At 45.7% G+C, this 12,824-nt stretch overlaps 1 protein-coding gene across 4 annotated transcripts in view; it reads right to left on the reverse strand.

The window, feature by feature from the left end:
* DHRS12 (dehydrogenase/reductase 12) overlaps window positions 1–12,668 on the reverse strand; it is a 32,795-nt gene extending 20,127 nt beyond the window's left edge. For 3 of the 4 annotated variants that reach the window (XR_011138646.1, XR_011138645.1, XM_068929910.1), the window contains exons 1-5: window positions 12,298–12,668; window positions 11,728–11,861; window positions 7,997–8,079; window positions 2,468–2,560; window positions 889–970 (exon numbers count right to left, since the gene is read on the reverse strand). Coding sequence is in view for 2 of the 4 variants with exons in the window: in XM_068929910.1 (XP_068786011.1) it covers window positions 889–970; window positions 2,468–2,560; window positions 7,997–8,079; window positions 11,728–11,861; window positions 12,298–12,353 (448 nt within the window). In the remaining 2 variants the exon portion in view is untranslated. The remainder of the gene's footprint in view (window positions 1–888; window positions 971–2,467; window positions 2,561–7,996; window positions 8,080–11,727; window positions 11,862–12,297) is intronic. The other variant, XM_068929911.1, reaches the window with a different exon arrangement.
* Between the last annotated feature and the right edge of the window lie 156 nt (window positions 12,669–12,824).

The following is a 12,824-nucleotide window of genomic DNA, read 5'->3' on the forward strand; positions in this document are numbered from 1 at the left end:
CAAAAACTGAGCACCACAGCTTCTCCTTAATGTGTCACTTCTCAACAGACTAAGGAGTCTCTCAGGAAAACCATGTGTTGCATGGAGGGCAAGGGAAAACAGAGCGACAGGACTTCTGGCATATGGAAGCATCGCACCTCCCATTGCAAGAGATGTAGCTTTTAGTCCTAGAGCGTTAGCAGCAGCAGCAGAGAGCTTTTCTCCCTGCTGGCTGGATGTTTGCTCACATCTTTTCCATGGCTTTTTATGAGGCTCCTTCCACTTTGTTCTCTATCTTTCCCGCTCATCCACATCTCCCCTTTCTTTGTTGCCAATATTTCATCCTTCTTATACCTCCACCACTGAGTTCCTTGGCGCTCCCATTATATGTGGAATGCCTACGACTTATCCAACACTGCTCAGTCACTTGATTAAATGTTGTGTCCCTCCAAGTGTCTAGGGCACTGTACAGGGCACAGACTTTTTAGACAGCACCTCCATTATGTCAAATGGGGCTGCTCAAGCATACTGAAACATGTGCCTAGTCACTCTTTTAAACATCTCTGGATGCTCTAAGCACTATCCAAGACATGAGAGCACAATGATTATACAAAGACTACCAGTAGCAGTACAGCTTGGAACAAAGTTTCCTATTGTATTTCAGAATCGATTTAATTAAAATCTTATTTTCATTTGGCCACTGCTGCTATGATAAAGGCACTCATATGAGGAGAAGTGAAAAATGGAGAAACTAAGAAACGCCACTCCAAACAAGCTATAATATTCCTTCTTTTCCTTTTCCACTCCTTCCCTAACACAACAATAGTATGATCCCTCTTGGAACAGGAATATACACTTCTGAAACCAGAAATAAATATTATATTTCAGAACTGAGCCCCCAACACTCACCTAAGGTGTTCGTTGCAAAGTTCTTTTCAAGTCCATCTTCTGTTAATTCCCGTTGGTTAACCATACATCCTGCATTGTTGATCTGTAAGACAACTCCTATAATTATAAACAATCTATGCAAAGATCTAGAAACAAACGACACATACAAGCAGTCTACACTAGTTTGCTGTTTTCTGGCACTGCAATATGAAGCTACAAATTGTTTCAATAAACCTGGCTGGTCAAGTTGCACTAATCTGTTGCTGACCGTGAAGTTTCTACACAAAAGAAAGAGTCTTCAAAGAAACGGACCACCACAGATGCTTTACACTAAGAGCCAAGGGCCTTCTTAGTGCCTTACTTTCACGTTTTTAAACTCTTTCCTCACAGAAAGTAATATGCAAATTGAGCTCAGATATTGTAAGCAGTGTAGTTCACTAGTCTCATCTGAGATCCCACTGACCCCACATGATGCCTGCTATGCAGAGATGTATTCTCTGTTAGATTTCTGTACCCGGGAAAATTCACTGGGGGAAGCTGCACAGCACAAGGTGGAGTGTCCTGCAGGGACCCCCTCCCTCAGTAAATCAAATGAATTAGTTCTTCCAAACTTGGCAGCAGTGTAGCCAGGTCAGCAGACTGCTGCGCTCAAGTTAATTACCCTTGAGAAGAGCAGAGCTAACCAGCGGAGGTGCTTCATAATGACTCTGTGGCCTGTTTGTAGGGACCCTAGCTTTTATCGCTGACTGGCAACACCACAGAGATGCCCAGCCTGACTCAGGCATTGCAGAAATAGTGCTGCATCACACAGCCTGCATGTACCATAAGGCAAAACTTACTACTGAAGAGTCAGGAGCTCACAAATTATGTGCAGGCAGAGCATTCTCAGACACATTTCTTTCTCTGCCTTATCTTCCAGATGAAACTCAAACTCTTCCTTCACATCTTTAAGAGATCTGCTCCTATTTATCTCCCTACTCATTCACTGTCACTCCTCGCAAGCTACTCTTCTGTTTCCATCAGAACTTCCTCATGTAATAAGCACTAAAACAATGGTTCCAGGTGCCTCAGTTTTAGTACAGCCAATTTTCACTGCTAAATAAAGGACAGCACTGGGCCTCGATCATCCAGGTTGCTTAACTGTTAGCTCCCTCTCTGGCTCTGTTTTAGACTGCTCCAACTAGTCCTTCTGTAAAAGTCATATCCTTAAGAGGGACTAGGCCTAAGCGGGCCCTCCTTGTGAAGAGGAATCAAATCAGTCCCTGCCACATTATTGTTTAACAGAATATTCATAGCCTAAACATGTACCCTAAATGCTGCTAAGTATTAGTGACGAAAGTCAAAGTGAATCTATGTGTGGTAAAAACCTCAAAAGATGCAAGCAATAAAACTGTTGCATTTCTCATTTTACAGTATCATATCTATGTACACAAATTGAGAATGAACAGGAACAAACGGACTATGGAGACATCTGCAGCAACATTTTGTGAAAATTAAGCAGAGAAAGCTGGCTAAATTGTGAAGTCTAGACTATTTGTCTGACAAGTTCAGAGGCTATATACTCCAAAGACAGATCCACCATTTAAATATGCAGACTTACCAAAACATTCAATTTATGTTCATTTTTGAATTTTTCAGTAAACTTCCAGATTTCCTTGGGATTAGACATATCCAAAATATGTAAGAAGATATTCTAAACAAAGAAAAGTAGTCATAATCAAAACGGGCAGTGAATAGACCATGAGCAAGTTTGTGACCTGCCTAGGTGAAAGCTATGTAAGCCATATAAATTCTAAACATATTCTCTTCAGAACATAACTAAAGCCCTTTTAGTTAATACGCACAACTGGGAAATTGAATTCTAGTGCTTAAAACATGTTTAGTCACTTGATTCAGTGACTTCCAAGCTATGTTTTTTTAACACTGAATTCATTAAAGAGAACCCTACTTAGATAAATAGATGTCACAGACAGTCATGCACAGCAGAATACTATAAAAATATAGTAAAGCTCTCAAAGCTTCTGTTCAAACAATTAGCTTCCTCTTTAGCTCAAAGCAACTTTCCAAAGCAGTGCACTAAGCACTAAGGTCACAGCACTAAGGATAATTTAGGTTGGAAGGGACCCTGGAGGTAACCTGGACCAACACCCTGCTCACCACAGGCCATGACAATGAGGTCGTTCAAGGCCTATCCAGGGGAGCTTCCTTTATCTCCAAGGATAGACATTCTCCAGCCCCTACAAGATACCTGCTCCAGCCACTGACCACCATCATGGAGAAAAAACAAGGCCCTGCTATCTATTCAAAATTTTTCCCTGCTGCAATTTCTGCCCAGCGCCTCTTGCCCTTTCACTGTATACTGCCAGGAAGACACTGCCTGACACTGTCGTCTCTGCACCTTCCCATTACGGGGCCGTAGGCAGCACTAAGACCCATCTCTTCTTAAAATTCACCAAAACCAGCGCTCTCAGCCTCTCCTCGTACACCACGTGCCCCACCTCCCTAGTCACCTTTGGGGCTCTGCAGGACAGCGATGCCTTCCTTGTCCTGGGGAGCCCAAAACCGGACACAGGACTCCTCATCTCGTCTCACAAGTGCTCAAAGAGGAGGAGAGGCACTTCCCTCGACCTGCTGGCTGCACTCGGGCTAACACGGCCCAGCCCAGCTTGGCCTTCCTCACCCCGGGCACACTGCTCGCTCTCGGTCAACTGCTTCTCCCCCAGGTCCTTGTCTGCTAAGCTGCTGTCCAGACAGCTTGCCCCAGCCTGTACTGTGCCATCGGGTTACTCCACTCAGGGGCAGGGCTGCCCATCTGCCTCTGGTGAACTTCAGGAGGTTCACGTCACCCCCTTTCCTCACCTGGTAAATCCCTTTGAATAGCAGCCCTCCCTCCCATGTATCAGCTACTCCTCCCCCCATTTGGGATCATCTGCAAACTGGCGCACAGCACCCTCCACCTCATCCTCCAGGCTGTTAAGAGGGATAGCAAACAGTTTTGGCTCCAGTACTGACCCCTGACGGAAACCACTAGTAACCAGCCACCACATGGACTTCATGCTGTTTTGATCACCACCTTTTGAGCCCAACCGTCCAGACGGTTTCCCTCCCATCTTGCCGTCCACCAGTTTAAACCACAACCCTCCAGCCTCCCATTTCAGAGCAAAGCTCCATGCATATGCATTCAAGCCACTCCTAGAGGACAACTCCTCCTCCTCGTCTTCCCAGCCTGTAGCTGTATACATCCACTGCAGCACTTATGCAAATCATGTTTCTATAATCCCAGTGAGATGATAACTCTGTAACTATACACGGACTTTTAATTCTTTCTGTTTGTTTCCTGCAGTGTGGGTATTCACGTACAGGCACCTGAGATGGGCCCCCAGTCATGTTGCCATCACAGGGAAACAGTGAGAACCTCCTCCATTATGCTGTCCTCTAGACACATCCTCACTGTCCCCACACGTCTACTGCTCTTTGGGTTTCGATCACCATTCCCCAGCGAACCTGGTTTAAAACCCTCCTAACTAGGTTAGCAAGACTGTTTGCAAAGGTCCCTTTGTCAGAGGGATCCCATCTCTGCTCAGCAATCCTCATACCTCAAAGAGAGTCAGACAGGTCATAAAGGCCAAAGCCCTGCCTGCAACACCAGCTGCCCTATCAGGTTTTGGCCTGCAGGATGTGTCTGCTCCTCACCAAGCCTCTCCTCTTCACTGCAAAGATTTAGGAGAACACCACCTGGGCCCCCATGCTCTTCAACCTCAATCCCAGAGCTCTTGATCTAGTCACTCTTGATACGCTCAAGGTTCCCCTCCTGATAATGTCATTGGTGCCCGTTTGAATGTGCAACAAGGAGTACAATCAGAGGGCCATACGAGCCTTAGCAGGCTCTTCACAGTACCCTAGATCTGAGTCCCTAACAAGCAACAAACCTCCCAAGAAATCAAGCTAGGTTGGCAGATGAGTGCCTCCATCCCCCACAGGACAGAACCTCCAACCACTACCACCCACTGCTTCATCTTGGTGTCGACACTTGGTTCAGGCTCAGCTGGCTTCAAAGCCTCCCCTGACAGAACTTGTTCTTCCTTGACTGTTACCATGGCACTATACCTATCCTGTAAATGCACATCTGCAGATAGAGAAGGAATCTGCCTTCTGTTACCAGAAGTCATAAGCTTCCACCTTCCCCATCTTGGGAGTCTCTGTGCACTGCTCATTTGAGTGTAGCCTCCAGCTGTCCTTCCTTCCATGCAATGTGGGGTTTATGCTTTTTTATTCGGTGCAAAGATCCTGTCAATCTTCTGTTCGTCCTCACTGAAGCTATACAGCCTGTTCACCTCCTGCAGCTCAGCTCCTCAACCACAGCAGAGCCCAAGAGATGAGGCCACCATCATGGTCTGCTCCAGGCTTGGGGAGAAGCACCAGGTACTCCCTGGTGCCCAAGATCTGCCACATCCTCTGGAGCTCTGTCTGGGTCAAGGCCTCCCATGTGCCAGGCACAGTCAGTTCAACCAGTGCAGGACAGCAGGCCTTGCAGTGCTGTACCTTCTGCAGTAGTTTCAAGCAGTGTCAGGTCCCTTCTGCATCCTAACTGCTGCATGAACCGCCAAGTCCCTCTTGGGTGCCCCATGTCACAACAGTCTTGCAGTGTTTCAAATACTGCAGGCAGGGATGTGGATGCAATAAAATAAAAAAGGGAAAGCTTTACTTGAGAACAAAGTTATAATTTCTCACCTACTAAAGCTATAAATATTTCCTCTCTCCAAAACAGCACAACTCTTTTACTGTTTGTTACAGACAAATCCCTTGTTTTTTGAAAATTTGTGTTCTATCCAGTACAAGCACAGTAGCATTTATCATCATGCAAAAGGCATGTCAGCCACTACTCTTCTTCTAGATAGCACTTAGTCTCAGAGACATAGCACAAATAGTCTTATGACACATCCCAGGAAAAGGTAGTTCTAAGATAATTATGCAGAGAATGTGTTCCACAAAAAACAAACAATATTCATTAAAGTACCCCCTCCCTTTCCAAGCTGTTTCTTTAAATACTTATTATACAAGCAAAAGAGATAAGTGAAGAAGCTGGGAAAATTATAAGGTATTATTCCCAGCCTATAATTCTGCTTCCCTGAAGATAAAAACACATGACTTCTCTCTACCTATTGGATTTCAGTTTCTTAGTTGAGGCAAGTCAGAATTTCTCATCCTAATGTTCATTTCTGACCAAAATCCGACACTGCTTTACAGTTTCTGCCCAGAAGCCTCTCTAAAACCTTTCCACTTATAGAGCTACTACCACTGGAGCAGAACACCTGGAGATTATTGGACACATGTTCAATTCTACAAATGATTTCAGCATGATTACAGACTGAAAGAGATCTGAATCAGCACTTATCTGCTGAAGATTGTAATACTGTCTCAGAGAAATGACCCTTACTTCTGTTCCCTAAAGAAGTCTTCGATGGCAGCAAAGTCATTTTCAAAGTGAGACCTAATCTCTATGATTAGATCTACTTTAACAGACCAAGAGAACTTCCAGGTTCCCAGGTGTAGGTGCAGGCACCTGTCACAAAATAACTCCTTCTCAGCTCTGAACTAAGGCATGCTCTGGTTACTGTTAGTGTGGAAGATGGAAAAAGTCTTTGGCGTACACTGCAATAGCATCTCTATCCGGATGATCAGGAGCAGGACCCCAGTAAGGCAAGTCTGGATGCAGCTTGTCAAATTGTAGATAAAGTAGTTTATTACCACCCTGGAGGAAATCTTTTGCTTCTGAATGAATATTTACAAAGAAGGATTTTTTTTTGTATTCCTTATTAAAATTACTTTTTTCAGTGCAGTCATACGTCCCAGGAGGCCTCTTACACAGCTGGTCTAACACTTCACTGAATGCTCCTTTCTGCCTTACTGCCCTGTCCTCTGGATCAGGCACAAGTTCTGCAGTGTTCTCATACCCATCCATGACTAGAGAACCTACAGATCTGCAGCCTACCAAAACTGAAAATCCATTTACTGCGCTGTGTTTAGAGAAAGAGCATTATTTGCCTCTAGCTTTGTTTCCTCAAGTGACAGAAAATAGAATGGAAAGGAGCCTTCAGGGGTCAGCTAACCCATCCCTGCTCTTCAGGTCATCTGACTGCATCTCTGCTCACTGCCATTCTCTTCTGGATTAAAAAGGGACGTAACTCTGATAATCACCGGTCCTTCCACAATTGTATCTTATTACAGTCAGGGGATTATGGTGTTATAGACAACTGGAGAATATTTATTTCTACATAAGGACTGATCTAATTCACCTCCATTAAAGAACTAAAGTGTAACGTTGGCAGTGTCACACCAAGGAGCTAAAAGCAAAGAGCAGAAATGTAGTCAATATGGTATCTTTAACCATAAAAGGTCTTTAGAATTTTTGATCCACATTAAAAACTATTACTGGAATAAAAATACTGGGTTCAAGGGCCAAGTCACTATCGAGTAAGAAAATAGCCCTCCATGCAAGGTAGAAAGACACTGACAGCCTTTTTCTACAAGCAATCCCTCCTGAATAATTAGCAGAGCAACACTGACAGCTACAGGGCTGTACTATAGAGTGGAATATGCAGAAGCAAACAGAAACTATAAGCAGAAAAGAGGAGGCAAGGGAAAAGATACTATGAGAAAGCAAGCTGGAAAAGTTTGTAGTGCATGGAACTGGGGCTGCGCACAGGACTTCACAGCCCAAGAGGAGGCAACCTTAGCAAATCAAGGTATCTTATTCATACACATAAAAACCTTAAACTCTAAGGCTGTAAGCTGATAGACATTGTTGCAAGAGCGTTGCAATGCATTAACCTTAAAAAGCCTCAGCCATATAATTAGGAATAATAAGCAAGATATCACAAACATATCAAAACCAAATATTAGTAATATAGCATGCTACTGGTAATATTATTAACCACAGAAAAAAATCACCTATTGAAATTATACTTCGAACTATAGGGATGATAAACTGTCAGATATTACCATGTCTTTATGAAAACACAATTAAAAATATAACAGCAAAACAATGAAAGAAAATATCTCAAGGCTTCTACGATCTTAATATTAGCAAAATATTTAAGAGTAAACAAAAGACTGAATAACAGCTCACCTGATTACCCGTTTCTGTCATAATTTCTCCTTTGGCTTCCTCAGCCCTTTCCTTATTTCGACAAACCAAGTGAACTGTGCCACCTGGTGGATTTCAATAAGAAACACATTTGACAATTACTAAATGTGCATGCGGGGTGTAAGCAAAACAGAGAGGGATACGAAGTGATTTCCAGTTTGCAATTTTTGCTTGAATATATTTTTTGACACAAGTCAGTTGAAAACTAAAAATTTTTCATGATTGCTTCCAGTTGGTGGGAAATTCACAGCCTACTAGTAGCACTGGCAACACTGACAAGACTTACATTCACTGAAGTATCACAGGGGCTTCCCAGCAGGCAGAGTGCTCCCGAGGTGTACACACACCTCCAGTTCCAGTGTTGAACTGCCAGAGGTGTTGCTGAAGCTTAGCTCTGAGCAGCTCTTCAGACTCCCAGGACACTTGCTGAAGAGCTGGGAGCAAAGACCTGGGTTGTTTGTCCAAAAAATCCCACAGTCTCAGGTTTGCCAGCCTTGCTCGTCCCTTGTGGCAATTACCCCTTCCCAGCCAAACTACCAGGCAAACTGGACGCACCAAGAATCCCAAAAAGATCTGCCAAAGCGCTGAAGTAAAGGTATTTTAAACGAAATATTAAGGGCTCAATGAGTGGACGTACAAAGAAAGCTGGAAGATTTCTGCTTGGCTCTAGTCACTACAAAGGGAGGCAGAAGGGAGAAAGCATCCTGCTGTAAAAGGCTTCCCAGACATGGCTGTGTGTAAGGCCACTGCAGTGTATGCACTATCTGCTCAAACCATCTTCCATCAAGTTTGCATGTCATGTTTAGTGTTGATGAAATACCAGGGCTGCACTGGAAATCAAAGCTAAGACATCTGTATGATACAAGCTTCTTATGGTACATGCCCTACAAACTATAGTAAAGGCCTTGAACAACACAAGTGATTTGAATAGCTATGTGAAAATCAGAATAAAAGACCAGATATCAGAATTCTTCGCAGTAGTGGCAGAGGACGTAACAAGGACCGTGGTCACAAATTGTGGCTTGCGGGGTTCATGTTAGGCATTAAGAAAAAAGTTTTCACTAGGAGACGAGCGCAGCATTTCATCAGGTTGCCCCAGAGGCGTTGTGGAATTTCCATCCTTGGCAGGGTTTCAAGATCCAGCTAGACAAAGCTATCACTGATTTGATCTAGCATTGGCAACAGTCTTTCGTCAAGCGGGATGTTGGACAAGATGACCTCTAGAGGTCCCTTCCAACCAACATTTCTATGAAAATAATATGCAGGACAAGGCTCTTCTGAAAGAACCGGATACCTATCGTGACTTCATGGCTTAGGCACATCAAAGAAAGCCTTCAGAAATAGGACCAAAGTACAGATAGGCATTCTCTTTTATTTCTATATATTGGTCTCTGATCATAACAAGGAATTTTTAATGTTTCAGTCACAGGAATACATGCAGACTTTACTTTTACCTATTTTTAAGGGTGTTCTAGGGGTTGCTAGCAGTCCACTGCTAGAAAGCACAGGCAGTCTAATCCCAAAGGAATGATAATAAAAAACAGTACTCTTCTAGCGCTCAGAACCCAAATATAAGAAATACCAAGCGTACCCTAGCAATAGAGCAATCATTCGCCCATGCGTTACTTAGCACAGTTTGGGGTCTGATAATGCGGTTGTCTGTCTAGGAGAGAGATTTTTCCACTGATCACCATTACAACAAGTATCCTTGGCATGCAGCTGACAGGTGGCAACAAGCCTGGAGGATCTTCCAAAATTTCTAACAAGGTGCAATTCTTCCACCACACTGCAAGAGTTGGTTGGGTTACTCACACTGAACGCACAGCTGCAGGCAGCAGGGGGAAGCTCCTCAGCCTGGGATAACTACACATGTGACAGTAATTGATTTTTAGTGCAGGTTTCCATCTTCAGCTTGTGTTATAAATGTGCTGGGCATGAAAGGGACCCCACACAGGCGGGCACTGAATGTAGATAGACCAGAATGAAAGATAATCTTTGTCCTAGGGAGCTTAGATTTCATAAGTAAGAGAGAAGACAAGCATCAGGATGGGCAGCGTTGTCTAATGCTTGTCTGTCTAGCCATTTCTCACAGTAACTGTAGGCTTCACTGCAAAGGAAGGCTTTAATTAGAGACCTTAAGGCAGATAAAGGAGTGCATTTGTAGACGTTCAAAGAGCTCTTCCCAAAGCATAAGGGAAAGCACAGGCGACAGCACAAGTAATCTGTGCATGTACAAATTAAACAAATGAAAGAGTGGCTGGCCTCCAGGGTGATTGAGAGCACTCTTTTAGTCCACGGTGAGAAGCGTCCTACAAACTGAGGTGGTTTTTGACTCTGAATAGGAACCTTTTTTTTTACTGCTAAGGTGAGACAGAAGTTGCAGTGTGATCCATGGACTAGGAAAGGCATTTAAATATATTTTCCACAGTAAAGATCTGAAGTTGTCAAAACTTAAATAGCACACGGGAACTGTAAAGAGTGGTTGGGATAGGGCGGCACCGAACTGGAGTCTGCAGTTCACAAGACACACAGGAAAGCCCAAACTTGCAACACCCATAAGCTGGTGATGCACAGAACAGTGGAACTCAGGCTACAGAAGGTGGCCTCTCAAGACTGCAATAATTTATAAAGATCTGAAGTGCTTGAACATGTCAGTGCGAAGTCATATACCAAAGGGGCCATATGTAAAGCCATAAAGTCAATGTAGCTTGGAAATTCTCTTGTTAAGTCTGAATTCCTTATCAGACAAGCAGTTTGAACACAAGACTATCCTTTGGGCTCCAAATACTAGCCACAGTGACCTGGCAAACAGATCCATTTGTGACAGAACAGTCACCAGACAAAGCAACTCTTTATGTAACCCAGCTATTATGTATAACGGCAGTAGTGGGAACCTGAAATCAAGCATGCACTAGCACTAACGGGGATCTTTAACCCAAAGGCTCTTTGATGCTAATAATTTTGAATTCGTTGAAGCTAACCAAGCCCCAACTCTCCTTCATAAAGGCAGTTGCTAGAGCCTAGGCAGGCAAAAAGATCCCCACAAGCTCCCTTTTATTCTACACGCCAAAACTGTTGTCATTCTTGCACTAGGGGAATTATTCTGACAGCTCTGAAAGCGATTAGGTTTATCCTTAAATACTATCTAGTTCCAGCTCATAGCATCTCCTTGCTTACAGACAGCAGTGGAAGAAATCATCGTGTGCAGTTGGTTAAGGGACACAGACTCCAGGTTATTACTGTTAAGACTAAGTACAACTACTTTGGTTCTTTTAGACCCTCACACCTCAGTTTCGCACAGCCAATTGTTCTCTTTCACCATATGATACATTTGTAAGTTGTTTAAAACAATGTAAATTCTGCCAGGCTCTTATTTGCACTGAATCAGCCTTAAATGGACCTTGGTCCATCACTAAGATCTTCAGATGCCGCTATAACTTATAAAGTATTGGTAGACTCGCACTTGAGGGACAACCTGTAGATCCTCTCCGCTTTTTGTTGTTGTTGTTGTTGTTGCTGTTTAATTATTTCCAGTTTTCACACTACTGATCATGCTTAAAGCTCTATCGCGTGTCAACAGCCCCGTAAAATGACGTCTGGTCGCTCGCTCTAGGGCGCTGTGTCTTCAGCGTCCGTGCTGGGGGGCCAAATTTGCTTCCGCTCATCTTCTCCGTAACAAGGCGCTCCAAGGAGCTATCACCGCTTGGGCTCACCTCTCTTTGCTAGCTCCTTCGCTGTTGCCTTGCCAATGCCGCTGTTGGCGCCAGTGATCAGGAAGGATTTCCCAGCCGCGTCCACCTCGACGTCCGCGGGATGGAAGCGCCTGGAAGCGGACTCGTAGCCGCTCCTTAAATACGTCGAAAGAAACCCCTGAGAAACAGAGCATCGCCCACCCCTACTAAAAACGCGAAGGGGAGCGGGGCAGGAGGGACAAGCGCTCTCCTCTCCCTCCACAGCTGCCCCTAGGCTTGTGTCGGGGGAGAGGGGGCGGGTAGGACGAACTAAACGCCCTCCACACCCTCCCTCCCCCCAGTTTCAGAGTCGCGGCCAGAGCGAGAGCGGAGTCCTGACAGGACCAACGGCCGCTGCCTCGGGGGGCGGCGGGAGGCGTCGGCGGCGCCGCTCTCAGAAATAAGGGTTTAAAATGCACTTTCCCTCGCGTGTGTGCGGGGGGGAGGGGGGTGATGGGGGAGGGGGAAGGCGGGCGCTTTCCTTTCGAGGCGGAAAACATTCAAAATGGCTAAAGAGAAAACGCTACAGAAACTTTCCGCCCGCCCCGGTACCTCGTGTACTCCCGCAGCCCCTTCACGAACCACACGGCGTTGCGGTACCAGGACATGATGATGGCCGTGGTGGTGGTGGTGGTGGTGGTGGTGGTGCTTTTCCTGCTTTTCCTGCTGCTGCTGCCACCACTGCTGCCGCCGTGCCGGCCCCGCCTCTGCCCTTACATAAAGGCGCCCGGCCCGGCCCGGCGCGACGTTAGATAAGGGCCCCGCGGCGGGGGCGGGGAGCGGGGCGCCGCGGCGCCATTACGGGGCGGCCGCCCGCCCTGGCAGCGCGGAGAGGGGCCGTCGAGATGGAGGGCGCCCTGCCCGCTGCGCCCCCGCGGCAGTTGGGGGCCTTGCGTTTGCTTTCGTTGCCCCCCCCCCCCCCCTTTCATTTTATTCTCTTCTTAATTAGCCAACAAGGAAAGGGATGTGCGTGGAGCCCCTTGATGGGAGTGACGTGTGCGGTCTGCCCCGCTCCTTCACCTTCGCCCCTGGTGCCGGGCGGCCGCCTCGGCCCGCCGGACGGAGCCAGCCATACGCCA

This window comes from Struthio camelus, chromosome 1 (assembly GCF_040807025.1).
Source record: "Struthio camelus isolate bStrCam1 chromosome 1, bStrCam1.hap1, whole genome shotgun sequence".
Classification (NCBI taxonomy): domain Eukaryota; kingdom Metazoa; phylum Chordata; class Aves; order Struthioniformes; family Struthionidae; genus Struthio; species Struthio camelus.